The following is a 21,170-nucleotide window of genomic DNA, read 5'->3' as shown; positions in this document are numbered from 1 at the left end:
AGTAAAATGCAGAAATTTGAATTCATTTTAATTTCACTGTCTACTCTTCTCTCTCTATGAACTCCAGACGCACAAGATAAAGTTAAGCTACAAATCGTTCGCTGCAATTCCCACAAACACCCTTCTGTTGGATCAGCAGGTGAGTTCACTTGACTCTGTCCAACTAACTCATCTTCTTTTCCTTCTAACAACCATCCATATGAAGCCCTAATGCAAGCCTGATGCAGGCACTCTAGCAAATGTTGCCATCTGGACCATTATGTAGTGAATGTGAAATAGGAATAAACTCATAAGGTATAAGTCCACTCCTCAGACTTACTTAGAGAAATACATTTTTGTATTTGCAAACATTTGTTGACAGAAAACTTATTTCAGATGGATTTACAGGCAATAAAGCAAGAAGTCTTGATTTTAAACCCTTGTAAAAGTCAAAACAGACTCAAAGAGAAATATGGCATATTGCTGTGTCATTTACACTGCAGTATGGTACATTTAGAGCTGTGGAGGAGGGAGAGATGTCTGAGAAGAATACAGAGTGGATGAATATGAATTGAAGAGTTGCTGCAATGTTGTCTAAGCCTCCTGTATAATCACTCACACGGAGCAGCAGTCTTGACAGGGAGCTCAATCTGTCCATTCTGCTTTGCATTCACAGACAATAGACGAGCAACTAGAGAGAGAAGAGAGTCCGTGTGACAGGTTGGACAGAGGTGTTGCAGACACCCACGCTGAGGTATATTTCTGAACACATTACTGCTGGTTTGCACTGCACACTTCACACAACTGTCCGTTAATATCAATTATTTTCTACAGATGTGCTCACCCGCTGAGCTCCGGCAGCAGTCAGATGATCTTTATGCAGTTATTGATGAGATATTGGCAAATTCCATTCCAGCAGTGAGTTCAAAGGATTACATCATATAAAATTAAACATTTGCAAATGTTGATTTGTTTGTCTATTGAATATTAAGAGTGATTCTTTTTTTTTTTTAAACTTTAAGAGCAAAACATCCCAGTCACAGCAGCCCTCCAGGTCATCGACTACAAACATTGATCTGCAGGTAAAGAGTGATTCTTTATCAGCATGTGACAAGAATGGCAAGCTCCTAAACTCTTGATTTGCCACTCAAGTTTCTTAAAGGAATAACATCTCTCACCAACAGCATGCAGAAAGTAATAGAACAGCTACAATACAGTTATGACTAATATTGTAAATCAATAAAGTTAAATTAAATAGAAAATAGGAACCTAATAGCAAACTGTAGTGAACCTGGAGCCATGGAAACCAGCGCTCTGTGTTTCACTGAAACACAAACTGGACATGAGATAAAAGTGAATTCTGACTATATAATCATCAGCACGAGAAATGAAAATTGTTCATTCATTATTCATCAAGGGAGAAAGCTCTTCCTGGTTTCTAGGGGGGGGGATATGTCATTTTCACATGAAATCTTTCCAATTCCCCACCAGAAGAGGTTGTTGTAACTCTGTTGTTTTGTTTTAGACATTTCATTCTTTCCTTCTTTACTTTCAGCAGAACAACTCATCATTAACAAAATCCTTTGGACGTGAAACCAAATATGTGAGTAAGAGTAAGATAGTTTTGTTTAACGGCAAACATTTTTCACTGGATTTTACACTCACAGGACCCACTACTGACAGTACAGTATGTTATGACAAATCAACATTTTATCATTCAAAACACTTGTATTGTGAGCTACACCTCAAAGATATGAAGAGAATATTTTCCATCAGGAATTTTACTGCTTCAAAAATCTGAACACTGAGTTGATGTAGCCTGCATGAACAAAGGCTCACTCTTTGGAGGGTAAATGCTGTTGAAGACAGAACTTATGATGTTTGTCAACCTCTGACCAACTGCAACAACATTAAAGGAATAGCTCATCGTTTTGGGATCATTTCATTTGCCTTTACAATAACCTTCAGTACTTCAAGTGCTTTATTTGATCAGTATTTCAGGTTTATGGGAGACACTAACAAAATGTTTTTCTTCTTTGTTTATTCAGGCGTCTGTATGCAGCTTGTACCCATCTACCGGTGTGGAAAATAAGCTTATTGATCCAGAAAAGGTACATATTCAAGTTTAGTTTCCTACTGCAACTGCTCTAACACTGATTATGGTAAAGTGTATTGGAAAGCAGGAATGATTTCCTCTCTGCTCTCAAACTCTGAATCTTTTCTTCCAGACGAAGCCTGGGGTTATTCGCCCAATGACGGCCATTCCAAGACTGACGGTCGAGGATGAAGAAGAATTTCATCCGAACCCTTTCAGGCAGTTTGTCGCCAAGAACCCGACTGACAACAAAAAGGTAGGCTGGTAAAAAAGTGTGTTTTCAAACCTATATAGTGACACACAGTATTTTTATTTTAAGTGATAGCAAAATAGCAAAATCTGTCTTTTTTTTTTTATCACTCACACTCTTTAAAATATGGCTGTTAAACAATTGTGTCATGCATTTCATGACAGTTACAACTTTGACAAGTTTTGGCAGCAGATTTTTTTTTTTAAAATGAGCAAAGAAACTTATCACACTATATTCCACTTCTCTGCAGTCATTCACATGCCTGGTATGTTCCAAACATGTCTAAATACTGTATATCCGGTCACATAATAATACCTGAGCAAGTTCCATCTGCTGAAGAAAACTTGTAGTTATACAAAAACCTAGTAAGTGAACCTTGAGGGTGGAATATTTGATGACAGATAAGTTATAGTTTTGTAATGCCAGTTACCTCTCTGGTGAAACAGACCTAATCATGGGTTTATGTGACTACACACATTCTTTAAAAAATGGATACCAAATTAAAAACACCTTTCTGCCTGTGGTAATCGTTGGAGAGCTCTTTGCCTCTTCCTTCTCCAATATTTTCGTATTAAATATTTGAACCCTCTCACTTTTGCTTTATTAAATAATAATGACTTAGAGGGAAATTCTATTTTTAAAACATCTTTCAATTTATTGTGATGGCATACATTTTTGTTTGAGCCAGTGTCAGATCCATGTCCGACATTTACAAATCCTACACATAGGCGCTTTAACACATAGGGGTTCAGTTTGAACCCAACACATAATAAACTATAGATTTGGCAATACAATTTAGTGTAAACTAAGCATTTTATTCAGTGTCTCTGTTAAGATTACTCCAAATTCAAGTTAAAATTATTAATGTGATGGTGAGAAAATGTGGACTGCCTCCATACATCTATGTAACTGAAGTCGCCTAATTTACTGTGGAAAGATATCGAAATATGTTTAGCTTAAAGCTACATTGTGTAAGAATTTCTCCCATCTAGCGGTGAAATTGTGTATGACAACCAACTGAATATTACTTTCTAGCCCCTCCCATTCTGATCGCGTTTTATCTGCTATGGTGGCTGAATCTGAAATTAGCTCTTAGTATTTCCATCGTTTACACACAGCTGTTCTAGCCACTCCAATATTAACTTTGGTCTTTTTGCTTTGCCTGTCGCGTTGTTGTTTTAAATTTTTTTTTTGCTTCCCTGGCGAGTAATCTCCCCCTGGCATTTGTCACGGTGCGGGGTGCCACTGAGTGTAAAAGGGCGAAAGGTGGAGGTATGTCCCTCTTTGGCTAATGTATTTTAAAGATGGAGGCGCAACATGCCGTCCATCACGCGAGCGACTCGCCCGTATGTATTCTGAATGATTCTAAATGGCAGATTCTACGCTTACGAGAATACTTTGATTAGTTGGTAGAAGTAATTACACATAAATGAGCACATATTTGTGAAAGAACAAAGGGGTTTTTGCTAATAATCAACTCAAAAAATTACACAATGTAGGTTTAAAGGTGACAGACTCCTGTTTTTATTCTAACTCAAATATTTTTTCAATACCATGGTCGACAGCAGGGTAGCTGGGTTGTCTGTTTTTCTCTTTTATAGATTTTTCACCACATGGCCTGTCTCGTCAGCCAGCCTCGTCAAACCTTTTGAGAGGACGATTCCTTTTGCTTCACAAGCTGTCGAGGTTCTGGCGTGTTTCCAGAGCTCTTCTTGTCAAACTACTTTAACTGAAGAGCTTTAAAAAGTGGCCCACTTTCCATCCTGCTGGAAAACATTGGAGCAGTGTAGAGTGCAGTTTTTGGGTATAATTTTTAAAGCTTTAAATAAAAAAAAAAAACCTCAACATATAACTTGTCACCTCAGTTTAAGTACTCTTTTTCACTCTGCCTCAGAGAATCCCAGGGGCTCTGCTGATGAAAGAAAACAGGTTTGAAGAGCCATCAAGAGGATGGATGATTGTGTGGCAATTTATTAGCCAAACCTTTAGTCATACACAGCAATGAGAGATGGTAAAATAGGCTTATTTGTTATTCATTGAGTTTAAACTGACATCATTGTTTCACATCAACATTGTAATAAAAACATTTACCATAATACAAATGTCTTTATCAGGCCAGTTTTCATTTACCTGCTCCTTTTCACACATGGTAGTAATAGTAATTCCATAGCTGTGTAATTTATTTTAAATAATCACTTAAAACTGCTGACAATGACCCTGATGAAGACCTGTGTCGGTCGCAACGCAACATCATTTTAAATACATGTTGCCGTGTAAAATAAAGGCATTTTAATTTTGCATAAACCCTAGTGTGCCTCGGATTGCATTTTGTATTTTCTGAGACCATATTTCTTCCATGCAATGACCACTTCACAAAATGTTAATGAAAGCTCCTTCGATGGAACCCACAGGTTAAACTTCTTGTGTAATATTGAGCTTTATGCAAAATTATAGTCTGAACCTTCTTTATTTGTTGAATACATGACATGAAATGTCAAGGTCATATATATATATATATATATATATATATATATATATATATATATATATATATATATATACAATGAACTGATGAGACAGTGAACACTTAAACCTCAACCATGTCATTGAGTGCTCGCTTTCAACAATCTTCCTCACTATAGTGGTGTTTTCAAGTCAATGCCCCTGACATGTTTGACGCACAGTTTTCCATTTGAAAGGCAACAATTTACCTCCAGAAAGACAAACAATAGCACCATTTGCGATGCATAGATGATTGGTAGCTTATTTCCAAGGCTATATTGTATTTAGTTTAATGGTTTGTTCTGATGTGGAGAAAAATAATATGCAGCGTGTTAAGAACCTTTAACATTGATATTCAGCATTTGATGCAATCGGCACTTACACTGTAAGAAATGATTCTGTGGTCATGTAGATTTGAATTAATGTATTAGGTAAAATATATTCAATATGATTGTGTTTTTGATTTTGAGGCAAATATTTAATTAAATTTCAAATAAAAATGTTTGGAATAAAATCCAACCATTGTAGTTAAATAAAACATAAGCATTATATTTATCTAATCCCAAATAGAGAGAATATTGAGTTAATTCAAATCAATGTAATCAGGCTAATTTTAATTGAAAAGCACTTCCTGTCAACCTAGCTAGCTAACAGCTATAATGTTACCCAGCATGCCGTTCGGCTGTGTAAATTTGTAGGCTAAATGTAAAATTATTAGTGTTAAATATTGTTAAAGTCACAAATAGTTGTGTGCTATGGTGTTGTATCCTATTAAAGAGAGTTAGTTGTGGGTTAATTGTCGTTGTCACAACCATAAGTGAGAAGGGTACGAAGTTAACAGGACTCCTGTTCTGATGTCACTCGCAGATCAATTTGGCCATAGCGTTCTCTGCGGCATTGCACCGGTATTATGGTATGTGAAAAATTCATATCATATGGGAAATTAATATCCGTATACCGGTATACTTCCCAGCACTACTACAATGAGTTGAAAGCACAAAAGTGAATTGCTAATAAAATTCTTATTTGAGTATTTGTTAAGTTCTGTACTTTCTCGGCCATAGACTAGTTATTCCTAAGAAAGAATATTTAGATTTAATTCTTTGCATTGATTAAATTCAAATCGATGTGCAGATTAATGTAGATGATTATTACTCAATTATATATCATTGATATGTAGAATTAAATTATTTTTTATTAGTACTATTTACACATTAGGGAGTTTATCTTTTCTCAAATCAACTCAATATTTTTGTTTAGGTTATAATTAATTCTGTACTGTTTTCTATTCGAATATACTCATATTAAATGGACAACTATTAAGGGTCTCACTTAATTCATATTTACTCAATACCAAACCATGTGAAATTTAATTAATAATATTGCTTGTAATCTGTTGCCTCATTTTTATTGAGTAGATATGGTGTATCTTTTCTTACAGTGTACCTTGGCACAGTTGACTGTGTGTGGTTTACCCTACTGTGGTCTTTTAACCTCAGATCTTTGATCCATTACAGTCGACATAATGCAGTGAGGTGCTTAATAATATATTTCAGCTCATGTTAATTACATTTAAGGTTAAGTTTAATTTACACACTGTTGAAGTTGTTGTGTGCAATGCCAACAAACATTTCTGCTTAAAGTTTGCAGTGAGGATAAATAAAACTTCAAAATCTATGTACACTTGTTGCAGACATGAATATGCATTTTTTAAATTTGGGTGTGGGATTTGATATTGTGATTATTGAAAGTATATTTCCACATTCTGGGAATTACACTTATTCACCTTCTTGCCAAGAGTTAGATGAGAAGAACAATACCATTCTCAGTTTGTACAGTGAATTTCAAGCTACAGACAGCAGCTGATTAGCTTAGCTTAGCATGAAGACTGGAAACAGATGGAAACAGGTAGCCTGTTTCTGTTTGCCAGTAACAAAATCCGCCTAGCAGTACCTCGAAAGCTCACCAATTAACACATTTAATCTCGTAAAATTAACACATTGATAATGATATAGAGGTTTCCAGGCCGCCAGTGGAGACTTCAGGACTGCGCCAAGCCTAGAAATAGTCATGAATACATTACTCCCTGGAAAACTAAAACAACAAAGTGCTGTTATCAACTAAATAAATGAGATGTGATTTTAAATATGATTTTAGCAAATTTTAGAATTAACTTTGATTGCAATTTGTTGGATTTCTATCTTTAAGGTGATGTTAATGCTTCAAAAATCTTCTTTTACTACAGTCTTTGGTATACCTCTCCGCAGTATACGGTCTAATCCCTGACTGGCTGATGAATCTGTCTTTGGTATAATTAAATGCTGTGGCAATAATTAGCAGCATGAGAATAACTATTTATGGATAATTGGAAACTATAAAGAAAAATGGTTTAATATAAAAACTTTTGTTTTGCTGTGACAGCGAAATGGTATGGTATCGGATGGTATTGTTTTCACCTTGCGTGTGTGTGTGTGTATGTGTGTGTGTGTGTGTGTGTGTGTGTGTGTGTGTGTGTGTGTGTGTGTGTGTCATCATGGCAAAATGTGGTCCTGGAGACTACTGCAGCGATACTACCACAGAAGCAGATTTGAGTACTTTGCCAGGTGTTTATAGGTCTGTCTGTCTGCGGCCAGATTTTGTCACTGTGATAGCGTCACAACCATGCAAGATGCAGTCACGAAACTTTGCAGGTGTTTAGTCAAAATGAAGAGTGTTTTTGAAGATGGATTGGGTTTGAACAAGGGCGCCGGAAGTAGGAAGTACGGAAAGGGGCCATTGACCCCACACCCCCACTCTACGGCCCTGGTCTGATTTGGTGTCGCAGCTGATGTAATCCCTTCACAAGATGGTCTCTAGTTTGTTTTGCAATTTCCTGAACCAATCCCAACTCAACGATCACACTTTAATATTTTAATCACAGACAAGGGTGACTTTAGAGCCACAGTCTGGGATCACCATAACCACAAGTGACTGTTTGAAAGTACAAAAGATATAATATAATATATCTCTCTATATTGCTGAGTAGTGTATCTCCTGAACATGTGTTTCAATACAATTATAAAGGTAAAGACGTAGAGACAAGAGCTGTTGAAGGCAAAGAAAGAAGAAAAGGAAAAGAAAGCAGATAATGATGGTCAAAGGTCAGTCAATTTGAAAGAGACAGAAAAAAAGCACTTAGAGAGGTAATATGCATTTTAATTAGATAACCTGAAAGGAACTCTGCAGCTTACTATAATTTTAGTCTTTCTTTTGACTTTGCACAACAGTGCTTTATATTCCATTGTCCTTAGAGTTTCCTGCCAGACCTTTTATTCACCTCCCCCGGCTGAATGGCTGAATGGCTACATGTCTACGGTCTACTTTTCTTCTTCATTTGTTATCTTAATTGACTGTTGTATCTAGGATGGCAGTATTCTTCATTGTAAGCATAGATACATTCTTAAAGGTACCCTGTGGAGTTTTTGACCACTAGCAGCGCTATAGAGCAATGTGTTTATGAGCGGGTCCCCATTTTGTTTGATTGTCACGAGGGTGACGCAATACAACGCCCTTTCAGTGGTTTCACACTGTTCTACTGATCGACAGGTGGCGGTAATGTGCCAATACTTGCAGCGAGGAAGAAGCAGACTGTTAGCAAGCAAACGGTCAATGAATGTAAACACTGCAGCAGCATTATAAAACTAAATCAGCTTTGCAAATGTTTTATGAGGAAGGAAAAGATATAAAATTCAAACATAACTTTTGCTTGTTTACAATACAACTCTACAAGGCACCTTTAATTTGGGAATAAAGTTTGCACCTTCCGCTCAGTGTACAAAGGCTGACAGAATTAAACACAGCAGGTTTGAACACAGATGTGTCAAAGATGCTGGCTCTACCGGCCTTGGCAGGGGAAAAGTGAACAGTAATGTGTTGTGTTGAGCCTCAAAACAAAACATAACATAACAAAAGAAGAGAAGCATTGCACTGTTTGATCAAGGGATTTGTATTCAACACCTGAACCACCTTTATGCTGCAGTTGGCTTGTTTCTCTGAGTGCTGGGTTGCTTTGTGAAATACCAACCACTTACCTCTAATGCATTAATAATAAATGCTGTGTGTAACTGAACTATGTGCCACCTCCATGTTTATCAAATCCTCTCTTTGGCTTTAATTTTGTCCATAAGGAAGAGCCTCGCCGACATTTAAAAGTCTTTACTCTTTCGCAGCTTTACTAGAAATTGGAAAATATTCTGCTGCCACTTCATGGCACCACTGCACCTGCGCAGACAGTCTAGCTACTGAATCTGAAAGGGAACACTCTTTCTTTTGTTAGACTGTGTGGTGATCCCTGTGATGTTCATTTCATTGGGGGGGGGGATGACACAAATCCCATTAAAAAGTGAGCCTTGTGAGTATAACATGAAAATGGCTGTTATAACCTCCACATTCTGCAGAAATGAGTATTTTGACGTGGACGGATGGGCATATGCAGCATTTGAAACACATCTGTCTACAGTGCAGCAGTACAGTGGAATAATCCGACCAGAAATCTGAAACTGAGTGTTTCACTGAACACGTTTATAGTGGCCTAGTAGAAATGGCTACACAGTACCATGTAGAATTTTCAGTTTCCATTCTAATTTTTTATTTTTATTCCCAAGAAAACAAATAGCATGTTGACATAGCTACCCTGCTGCCTGCTATTATATGTTGATTGTATTGTCTGCACTTGTCTCAAATGTTGTGCTGTTTAATTTTGTGGCCTGATAAGTGTTTTACTAGAGGATCACAATGGAAATAAGCTATTCGGACTTTATTGTGTTATTATCCTCAGAGATTTTTAATGTTGGCCTATATAATTACTGCTGTGCAGTGTTATATGTGCTTTTTTTAATCATCAAATAAATCAATCAATCAAACAAACAAAGACCAGAGTTCTCGTCCCTGACTTTTAGACAATATAGCAGACAACACATCAGTTTGGAGCATCAAAATTAGGTTGATAAGCCCAAAGGTCCTCCCAGAATTGTATAGTAGGTGATTGAAGTCACCATGCAATCCAGAAGATGTCAATTATAATGAAATACACAATGAATATTCATCCCACTGCAAACCTTAAGCAGCCGCATGGGGAACTAATTTCAAGCAATTTCACAGTGGGCTGAAATCAGTCCTAAATGGAAATCAGTAGAAACTGATGAGAAATTGCTGCTATTTTGGATTTTTCCTCTCGCCTCTCTTATTATAAATGCATGAACCTAAAAACCATTGTGTCCGTTTCTATTTCAGGTGCACAGTATGAGTCATGAAGAGGCAGGAACAGATTTTTACACGTTGAGAGAAGAGTGGAAGCCTGAAAGAAGAGGTCCATTCTCAGTATGTGACCTGCAGATTACTGAGCCTGCAGACCAGATGAGTCCCTCTGTGAAAGATGCCTCAACATCTTTTAGTCCATCTAAAAGGCGGATGGAAGCTTTTGAGACTCATATTTAAAGCATTAAACGTTGACCCCTAATTCTTTTATTTCTTAATAAACAATATTTTCTGCTAAGACACAATCAGCATGCAATACCATTACCGTTAGAGGAGGAATGACAGGTTAATTGCACCTGACCTAAATTAGTGAATGAGTGCATATCCATATGTACTGCCAGCAAAGGTTTGAAAAGCCGATCCCTAAGCCCCAACCCCTTAGTTACTGTTGCTATGCCGGTCAAGCTTTCCACTTGCACATGACACATATTTTACAATAATAAGTGGTAGAAGATTTACCATTTAAAATTCTTAGTCCTTAGATTCAGACAGCGGTAGACTGCTTTGGTATAGTATGTAAAGAAATCCAACGCTTGACAGACCTGCAGTGCCTTGCTACTGTTTCTAAATTATGCTTGGACAGTTGTTGTTTAGGCGACATGTTTAGCGAACACTAGTCAATTGGTACAAAATATCCAACAGCAAAGAAAGGAAGGTCAATTGTGATGTGGCCCAGTAAGTTAAAATCTATTTTGAATTACAAAAGAAAAATATAAAAAAAAAACTAAAGGCCCTTTGTGTGTCTCACAGGCTGTTGAATTTACAAACAGTCAACATGGTCACGGCCATTGTATAACATAAAGCATCATGCAAATGATGTAAGTTATTCACCTCTAAAGAAAATACTATTTTAATATTGTTGAATGAGTTGAGAAAAAGCTGTAATATGTAATAAAGGGCATCCCTGTCTTTCCCAATGCTCTGAGTTTTATATCCTTCTGTTGCTAAATGTATATTTTCATATCAACAAAGAAAATCACAGGCTAATGACATAAACGTCTGCTTAATAAAAGGTATGATGGAGAACAATGGGTATGCAGGCATTTTATTAATGGGTAGGATCTTCCAAAGAACATAAGTGCTTTTATTTACAGAGCAGGAGTGCTACAGGCTGATCATTTGATTTCTCTCCTGGGTGTTCCTACACCCTTCTTTGTGTCAGTTCTGTGATTGACTGCTAACCTGTCTGGAAAGCGCCTACGGAGCATCAGTGCTCGGACATCCCGCCTTAGAGACAGTTTTTACCCTCAGGCAGTGAGACTTATGAACAGCGGCACTCAGTGATGTTGCAGCTGTGGATTTATTTATTTGATGACGTTTTTATCCTTCTCTATTTCAGTGATGGCTGCGATAGTTTTTAGCTTGCTACAACATATTAGATTGTACTACGTATTCAGGTCATTTTTTAATATTCTATTCAAATTATATTTATAGTTTTTTTATGAGAAGAGAGGGCCAAGGCAAACACATTTCATTGCATTCTCTTTGTACTTTTAAATGCACATGAAAATAAACTTGAACTTGAACCTGTCCAGGGTGTACTGCACCTTAGCTGGGATTGGCACCCCCGTGATCCTCTAAAAGAATATGTGGGTGTAGCTAATGGATGGATGTTCCTACGCTTGATTAGAAATCCTCAACGAAAAGCCTAGACAACTTCAAAGCGGCTCTTGGAGAAGCGAGAGTTTAAACGGTGCTGATGATTGATGCACTCTCAGCCTCCACTACCTGCTGTGGACCTCAAAGAAGTCCAACTTCAAACATGTGCCCACAATCAAGAATGATGAAGCAGCGTTATAAAAATATCTTGAACGGTAGCCATGACCTTGAGTTCAACAGCTTAGAGAGCTGTCATTTGGTTGTTGGACATATAAGCTTTATTTATCTGTTGGCCACATTTTAAAACATGGTTCATTTTTGAGCAGTTTTTAATCTAGGTCTGATTTGGTTTTACCTTGCATGGTAGATGGATTCTTGCGATATTATGAGATCACGCGAAAATCCTTCTTGTCAGGCTACAAGGAGTCTTGCTTTGCCAGACCCTCCTCCAAAGTGCACTGAAGGAGGGTTTGGCTACTCCACATAGCATTAGAGGATGGAAGGAAAACATGCTCTGGTTTAATGGCATTTCTTTAAACCAATCAGAATCATCATGGGCGGTGCTAAGGTCTGCACAGAGCCGCTGCAAAATAGTTGTGCATGAGAAAACTCAGATTGGACAGATAGTCTAGCTAGCTGTCTCAATTTACCCTGCAGAGATCTGAGGAGCAGTCAATAATAGTCCTCAAAAATCCACCAAATTTAAAATTCCAACACAAAGAAAGCGGAAGGAAACGGAAAATACATGCATCCGGTGGAATTTCCTGCAGCACCGGAGCAATCCCGGAAGTGGAATGTCAGGGGTTTATGGACTAGGCTACAAGTAATGCGTTTGTGTCTGAACTACCAGCCTAAAATAACCAATCAGTATCGGGTGAGAAGCTACTGGCAGCTACAGGCGGGGTTTAGGTGTGACGGTGGTTCAAAACAACGGCGGACGTGATAGACAGATGGTTGATTCAATCACCTGCCAGGTATTTTTTGAAAGTGTTCCAAACAGTTTCCAATGATAATATATGAGAATATAATTTATTGTCTCTTCTGCTGTAGTGCTCTCAGCCTCAGAGTTTCACGCTGCTCTCTCCTGTTTATCAGATCTACTTTGACTTTCAAGTTTTTGTCAACATTTTCACCCTCTTACATTCTAGTTTGGCTGTGGTAGCGGTGTCTTCTGTGGACAATGTTAAAATGTTATCATTTGACTGTATAATTCTCACTTTATTTCAGCAATGTTCTACAGATTAAATCAACATGACTCATCAATACATAAGCGGAAGACCGTGCATATAAAACAAAGGATATAAGGACACATTCGTCTTGTTGCCCTTGGAGACTGTGGAAATGTTCACAGCAAAGACAAAAAAGACAATTGTGTCAATCAACTCAATTATTGTGCACATCTATATTCATTTTTAACCACCAACCAAGGTTGACATTGTACTTTTTTATATAAGACCTGGATCAGTCAGTGTTTTATGAACAAGCCTTAAATGACTGAAAATAAAATGGTTACTTGTCTTGGAAAAAGAAAGAAGGTAAATTATTCATACAGCATTTTCTGACTTGTACAGTTTACACCAACACCCAGGTGGTAACAACCATGGGGTCATAATTAGGAGAGTTGCACTTAAATAAAACAAAATGGTCTAAAGAGCAATCAAATCTGCGGTCAGCAACAATCTTTAATGTAGGGTAACTAAATGGTAATTTATTGACCATGCTCACATTTATTTAACTCCCACTTGACGTCATACAATGATCACTCAATGCTAAATAACTACTAATTCATCATTCAACACATTATTAGTAATTTAACAATACATATTTCCTTACTATGTGTTATCTAGTTATCTACTATCCCCACTATATATAATGAAGTCTCCCTTTCTGTATTTGTGCATGTGTGTTTGATTCAATATAAGCCTTGTTTTGGGACCAGAATAATTCAAATACTCTATCCAATAAAGGCTAAAGATCACAACATATAACATAATTTGACATGTACTGACATCAGTGCACCCTGAGGTTTAAATAAATGTAAAAATGATGAAATAACATGTTGTTTTTCAAGCTTGATATGAGACGCAGGGGTTGTGGATTTATATGAACTTTGATTACTGGTCTCATCTGTCTCTGGGGCACAGAGAGTCAGACTCAGGAAGGTCAAAAATAACCCCCAAGCCCCAGTCCTCCACCAGTGGAGTCAGCCTGACACCCACTTTGCTCCCTTGTGATGTATGTACAAGAGAGCTGAATCTCTGAAGACTGACAACAACAAAAGTGAGTTCAGTTTTCAATTCCATGATGAGATGAGTGAGTGTTTCTGTGACCACTTTGATGTAACATACTGCAAACTGTGGCTGCAGCTAATAAGCTGAGATCAGTTGGTTTGAAGTACTTGGATCTTAAGCTTCCTCTCAGCTGTGCCAGCCAGCTGCCATCACAAGCATGACGGATGGGCAACAATCGATAACCTGCTCCTCCAATCTGTGAGAAAATCCCAAGGAGATAATTTCTTGGATGGCATTGAAGCAGAAACCTTTTGGGAGCATGATTTTTAAATTTTTATTTCAGAACATTAAAAAAATTATTATACTGAATTGATAGTGTGCAATTGTGTGTGTAATTGTCCCTAAAATATGTTTTAGCGTTCATAAAAGAAAAGGTTTAACTGTACAAGAATGACCAATTCTTGCTTTAGGCTGAAAAAACTGTTAAACTGTTTCATCCTTGAATAAGAAATCATTGTTTGTTACTGAAAGAACTCCATAATATGTATGTTGTCTGCAGTAGGCAACCTAACATCCCACATAGCATTGCATTTAAACTTTGTTCTATTTTTGTTTGTTGTCCTCTTTGTGGATGGACTAATGGAGGATGTTTTTTGTGTTGATAGTGTTTGAACAGAAAGCACAGCAGCCAAACTGACCATTTCCCTTGTGGAGTGTGAGGACCCATGTTGTGCTTATAGTCATTCATTTGTGTGGGTGCTTAGTCAGACGATCTCTGTAATGCACTGGAACAATACATGGATTAGGCTGCTCTTGTGAAGTTAAGATTTTATATAAATATTTACTATGAATTTTTAAAACACTGAAACAGCAGGGACTCCAATACAAAATGAATGTAATTTAATTGTACCCATTAGCCTCAGATTTACTTTGTGTTTAGTGATAATTAGCAAATGTTAGAATGCTAACATGTTCACAATGACATGCAAGGCTGATGGAAATGTTATTAGTTTTACAGGTCTTTGGTCATAAACCAATGACAAATCGAAGTGTCGACCTGCTGGCGGTGTTATATAAAAAATTAAGGGATTATCAAAGTGAGAATTATTTATTCTGAGGGGGACATGACTGTCTGTACCAAATGACATGGATCAAACAGTTGCAAGATATTTCATTTAAAACTGGAAATGTAAACCTCATGATGGCACTAGAGGGACCACTAAAGTTATTAGGATTCATCCTCTGGGCAGCATGGATGTTAAGATCTTACAAAGCTGTGGAGACATGCAGCAGACAGCCAGACAGGAGGATAAAGTATCAGTTTCCTGCCAACAAACATGAAGAAGGTAGTGCAGGAAATCTTGTGAAAACAGATGAATGACAAAACAAGCTGAGATAGCATTCTGCACAAACCCATAAAAATGCACCAGTGCCACTGTAGTAATGCAGAGGGAAAGATTCGCTTTGGCCTGGTAGTGCAGTGTAGAGAAGTTTCCAACACCAGCCTGATTGACTTAAATCCAACGGCTACTGTAACAAACTTTTTTGGCCTGGACCCAAACTTGAAGTGTAAAGCCAACGATTTAACATCAGGTTCTCTCTCTCTCTCTCTCTCTCTCTCTCTCTCTCTCTTGCACAAAGAAAAGACTTGTCAAATTTAGTGCAACAGTGCAATAAAGTGGTCTGTCTGCTGCTCTATTAGTATATCCATCACAATCAAGTAACACGTACACTGACGGTGAATACTGAGCCATAGCAGGGTGATGTTACAACACAGCTCTCACTGTGCATTAGTTAGCCGAGCACGCACACATTAGCACCAGAGCACACACAACAATGCAAACCAGATAAACCAGCAAGCTTGTCTTTCCACTTTGTGTTCAAAACATGAAATGTGTCAATGCTCCAAGGTCCAGTTGCAGACATTTAGTGCAGAGGCTTTGGAGAAGAAATATCTAAAATGATTCTTTATTTACCTGAAAGGTCCGTGTACGTTTTGATAGTTTGTTTTTTCGTTTGAACCACAAAACAAAATAAGGAGAAACCACCTGTTTTTCGTTTGTCGTTTCAAACCAAAAACAAAGAAACGGTAAAAAAAAAAAAAGAGCCGTTCTCCCGTTTTTGGTTTCTGAATCCAAAAACGAAAAACGACTAAACCAAATTCAAATAACGGTCCGATTTTGGTTTTTTTAATTCCTTTTTTAATTTCTCTGTTTGAATATCTACATTAAAGGAAAGACAGGTTGGCCAAGTGACCCGGAAGTAATAGTAAATATGGCCAATAAAAATAAAAGCCAAGCTGTTAGAACGGTCATAATAGAGCTGGTAAGTCCCGCCCCTTCCGCTAATCGCCCTGGACCTCAAAGTGGAAAAACCGTCAATGCAAGTGAATGGGAGAAAATAATTATTTTCTGTACCCGTTTGAATTTTGCCATGAATGTGAACATATGTTGTGTGTGAATTTTTTATATAATTTTTCGTGTAAAGAATGCTTCAATTTAGCGGGTAGAATTTTGATACGGTTAGACTTTGTGTGAGAGCACTTTGTGGACTACAGCTCTTCGCTGCTTTCGACGCGTTTTATATACGTCACCACCACTAGCACATGGATCCCGCTAAACATGGCTGTGTCTTTGGTGCACTTCACCGCATTCTTTCAGGGAGAGGACAAACTAATTGAGCGTGGTGAAAACCACTTCAGGTCTGGGCATGTGGAGGGGTTTAAGTTCGCAAGTGGGGAGATGGTCGGCGTTGTCCACGCCAGTCGAAGAGAAAAGCGTTATAATGTTTCGGTGAGTCTAATAGCTAACTAGCACGTTAGCAAAATGCTAGTAGCAGTTACTGTAGCAAAAGCAAAGCTTGTTTGAATGGTGACATTTGGGTACAAAACACACAGGCATCTCGATCTGTCTTCATAGATTATCGCACCGTGATTTATGGAGGGAAAATGCGTTATGGGGTGACGTCACATATGCGACATGTAGTCTTTCTAGTTTTGTCTTTTCCACAACGGCTAGCCGAAGAATCATGCAATATACTGTCAAACTCGTTACATGAAAAATTATATAAAAAATTCACAGACAACATATGTTCACATTCATGGCACAATTCAAACGGGACCAGAAAATAATTATTTTCTCCCATTCACTTGCATTGACGGTTTTTCAACTTTGAGGTCCAGCGGGGTTTTACGGAAGGGGCGGGACTTACCAGCTCTATATGCAGCACTAACGTTATACCAGAGTAACGTTAGAAGAAAAAAATCAATCAATAAATAGGCTTATATAAACCTGGACCGGAAGAAATCTGTTAGCAACAGTAGTTTATTACAGTGATTTAATATCGTGCCTATCCACGTATACATCACCACACGTTTAATGAGCGCATTGTTTGGTTCAATCCAGTTGGTAATAGTTAACCTAAGAACTTATTGTGTGTGCAGAGTTGTTACTGTTAGCACTATATTATATAATTAAATGAATATTTAATGTGGTTTCCACCGTAATGTTCCCCCTTTCTACCAGCAGGTGGCAGTATTTAAATGACTGACTGTATGGTGTCTTTGGTAACTGTTTTAAATCAAGATTACTGATACAGATGTATTTATTGTTGTTCATTTCATTTGGTTTTTGATTTTGATTTTATTTAAAATCAAATTAATGTTAATCAGTGGAGCAGTACTGAGGATGAACTAGAGTTTAAGAGTCTGATAGCTTGGGGGAAAAGCTGCTCTGCAGTCTGGTGGTGCAGCAGCAGAAACTTCTATATCTCTTCCCAGAAGGCAGCAGGGTGAACAGGCTGTGGCTGGGTGGGTACTGTCCTTTAGTATCCTTTGGGCTCTGCGTAGGCACCTCACCTCACCTCACCGACATCACTGATGCTCGGGAGATGGGTACCAATGATCTTCTGAGCAGTTTTAATCTCCCGCTGCAGAGCCCTCCAGTCCTGGGCCGTGCACATCCCATACCAGTTTGTGATGTTTCCAGTCAGGTGATCACCACATCATCAACACATTTGCTGATGTAAGATGTCACACTGATGATGTATAATCCTCAAGGCTCTCCTGGGTGGTGACCTCATCTGTCCACACTTTGACTGTCCTTACTTATGATCAGACTTGCAGCACTGTCTTTATATTTCATGAAAGCTTAAATGTTAACATAAAAATGTTTTAGAATGGCATAAAATTAAGAAATGAGAATGTGTCTGTACACCTATGTGTCTTAAGCAGCATAAGCAATCAACATTTGTTTGCTTTCACTCCTCTGACTGCAGCTCAGTATATCATTTGGACTGTGCAATGACAGATATCGTAGCAATAGATGATGGAGAAGTGAACTGTGCATCACTGCATGAACTTTATCTGAAAAATGTGTGTATGTAAAAGTAAAAATACAATTCCATAAATGATATTCCATAAATATTATCCAAACTTTAGGAGGTGTTCTCTGTAGTGTGGTCCTGTAGCAATACATAATGATGGCAGTTAAGTCTAAACAATTTTTGTATATTTACAGTAAATTACAGGTAGCACGGTTGCCAGTAAGTTACTGTAAATCGATTTTACAGCAAACTACTGCAGCTGTACTGTAATGCAATTTACAGTATATATAACAATACTGTAAAAGCACAAACAGTATTTTACTATATTTTTATGGTATTTTGTAATTTGATGCTATTGTACTGTAATATGTAGTTTTATTAATATTGATACATTACTGTTAATTATTACTATATTATTGATCATTACTATTATAAATAATATTATATAATAATCTCCAGCTACTAATATTGTACTACTAATAAGGTATACTTCAGAATAACAAATACAAATCAAAAGGCAATCCAAACATTGTTCTTAATTTAAAAAATAATTTTATTTAAACATTTTTAAAATTTTCAACATTTTCCTGTCTTCGACGACATTCACATTTTTCCTGCAAGTTCAGCCCAGAGAGCTGCAGCAACTTTCAGTCAAATGTGATAGTGTTGATATCCTTCAACATGTTTCCACAAAGAGCAGCAGCAGGCAGCTGCAAATGTTTCACTGCTGTCCAGCTCTCATGATGAAAATTCCCTCAATAGATCCACCTGAAAATAATAAAAAAAACCTGTTACCTACAGTATTTTATTCTGAAATCATACACATATATTATTACTATTGTGTTGCACAAATGGAAGGAACTGACTGGATTCCATTATAAAGGGATTGTATTTTACTTACCATCATAATGAGGGTGGGGCTGTCTGTCTGGTCATCTGATGTGCCTCAATGTCTGCTTGGGTTGCAGTGACCTGCATCATGATAAAACAACATTAAGCAAAGAGTTGTTACAGTGTCCCAGGAAACATGAGTAGACTATAGTGATGAATGTGGGTTCACTTTGGATGTCATTATTGGTTATGAGACAATAGGTACTGATGTTTGTTACCTGACAAAAAATACCTTGTCTTAATAAGTTAGTTATTCTGCTACCGTTAAATTCGGCGTCATGATTGACTCTGTAGAACTCCGATTTAATGAATCAGTAATAATAAAAATGTGTAAACTGCGACGTTAAGCAGACGAACATTAACGTTACCTGGGAAACATCATTAATCTCTTTACATGGAGTTAAAGTTAAAACCAAATTATGTTAAATCATGATCGACGAAATAGTTAGTGAATGTTTATGAGTCGTAAGAAAACATAAATGATCTTTAAGAAGGAGTAGATGTTTACTGGTAAAGCTCGGCTCTGTTTAATTTAATGATATATTAATGGACGTTTGCCTCAGACAGTGAACGAGTTGAAGATTTTATTTGCCTCGTCAGTCATTTCTGTAAATAAAATTATCAAACAGACTTTTCGTAATTCACTAAGTTATTCTGATCAAATCGGCATCATGTTTCACGAAGCAGAACTCTAATTTAATGAAATATTAAGTTATAAAAGCTCCGTGGACATGCTAACTGGCGTTGTTTCGGGATGTCAAACAGTAACGTTAGCTAGCTAGGTTTTTTTCATCTCACTTTAGTTTAAAGGTAGTTTACAGAATAGCTGTTTAAGTTAAATACAAGCTGAAATGAAAAGCCTTTCTTTAGGAGTCATACAAAGTCATACGTTATAAAACAGGAGTATTAGCTAGCTATATGTGTCAAGGGGAACCCAGATCTTTTAAATTGAGCAATATATTAACGGAGTCTGGAAAGTAATGGGCAGAACACGTACTTACTAGCTAGACTAATGTTAACGTAACGTTAACTGTAACAAGTAAGTTAGTATGAACAAATGTAAGGGTATTTTGTTCAGAGAAAAAAAAACAAGATATGCAATTAACTGTAGGCTACAATATGTTCGGAGGATAGCCACTTGCTATCCACACTAAAGTCACAAGGTTAGCTAGAAAATTACTCTGTGTGAGGATATCGCAACTTTAGGATGCCCAGTGCACCCCACACTATAAAAAAAAGAACGATGTTGTGGTAACGTTACACTTGAGCGTATAATCATGAAACATTATGATAAAAGTTAGCATGAAATACATAAAATAAACCAAACTTACCAAAACTTCCAAACATCCCCCGCTAGCAAGGCTTCTCCTTCAGTATCTGGGGGCCAGTTTGGTGTTCTGTCTGAGTAACTGACATCAGGAGTCGTTTTTTACAGCAATGCTGTATTATTGCCATGGCAGATATTACAGCCAGGTTACAGCAAGCCTAAAATATACTGTAAAATATTCCCGCTTCATCAAAATTACCCACAATGCAACATAAAATGAAGTATTTTACTGTAATGAAGAAATGTGGTATTGCACTGTAGATTTTTACAGTAGCCTACTGTGCTGCTAAATATACAGCGATTTCTAAGAGTGTAGGCTATTCTGCTTAATATTACCAATATGCCTAGTAATTGCTGACAACAAGTAGCATTTATAATCAATCTGGAATGTAAACAAAACATTGTCAAGGTACACATTTCAAAGAAGACTACTTGAATGAATATGAGGTGCTAGAAAAACAAAATGCATCAGGCGGTATCCAATGATAGCCCCACCATGGGCCCAACACTTTTCTGTAGCTTTTCCATTATATTAATTTAATTATATAATATAACAGTAACAACTCTGCACACACAATAAGTTCTTAGGTTAACTATTACCAACTGTATTGAACCAAACAATGCGCTCATTAAACGTGACTGGTGATGTATACGTGGATAGGCACGATATTAAATCAC

At 37.3% G+C, this 21,170-nt stretch overlaps 1 protein-coding gene and 1 long non-coding RNA gene across 8 annotated transcripts in view; one reads left to right on the top strand and one right to left on the bottom strand.

Annotated features, from left to right (window-relative positions):
- The window catches only part of LOC116052759 (muscular LMNA-interacting protein), a 28,105-nt gene extending 17,065 nt beyond the window's left edge, over positions 1 to 11,040 (top strand). For 4 of the 7 annotated variants that reach the window (XM_031303587.2, XM_035992738.1, XM_035992737.1 and 1 more), the window contains 8 exons: positions 68 to 139; positions 656 to 733; positions 814 to 897; positions 1,002 to 1,061; positions 1,505 to 1,582; positions 2,028 to 2,090; positions 2,208 to 2,330; positions 10,098 to 11,040. In XM_031303587.2, coding sequence (XP_031159447.2) covers positions 68 to 139; positions 656 to 733; positions 814 to 897; positions 1,002 to 1,061; positions 1,505 to 1,582; positions 2,028 to 2,090; positions 2,208 to 2,330; positions 10,098 to 10,301 — 762 coding nt within the window. In that variant the 3' untranslated portion in view covers positions 10,302 to 11,040. The remainder of the gene's footprint in view (positions 1 to 67; positions 140 to 655; positions 734 to 813; positions 898 to 1,001; positions 1,062 to 1,504; positions 1,583 to 2,027; positions 2,091 to 2,207; positions 2,331 to 10,097) is intronic. The other 3 variants (XM_035992735.1, XM_035992734.1, XM_035992736.1) reach the window with 3 other exon arrangements.
- Positions 11,041 to 18,749: 7,709 nt separating this feature from the next.
- On the bottom strand, positions 18,750 to 20,802 carry LOC116050916. Its single transcript, XR_004105208.2, has 3 exons — positions 20,497 to 20,802; positions 19,176 to 19,246; positions 18,750 to 19,042 (listed from the first exon to the last, which is right to left on the bottom strand). It is a non-coding gene; the product is annotated as an uncharacterized LOC116050916 (long non-coding RNA).
- Positions 20,803 to 21,170: the final 368 nt, after the last annotated feature.

The sequence above is a fragment of the Sander lucioperca genome, chromosome 15, assembly GCF_008315115.2.
Source record: "Sander lucioperca isolate FBNREF2018 chromosome 15, SLUC_FBN_1.2, whole genome shotgun sequence".
NCBI lineage: Eukaryota > Metazoa > Chordata > Actinopteri > Perciformes > Percidae > Sander > Sander lucioperca.
The sequence above is the reverse complement of the archived record's forward strand: the minus strand, read 5'-3'. Positions and strand labels throughout refer to the sequence as shown.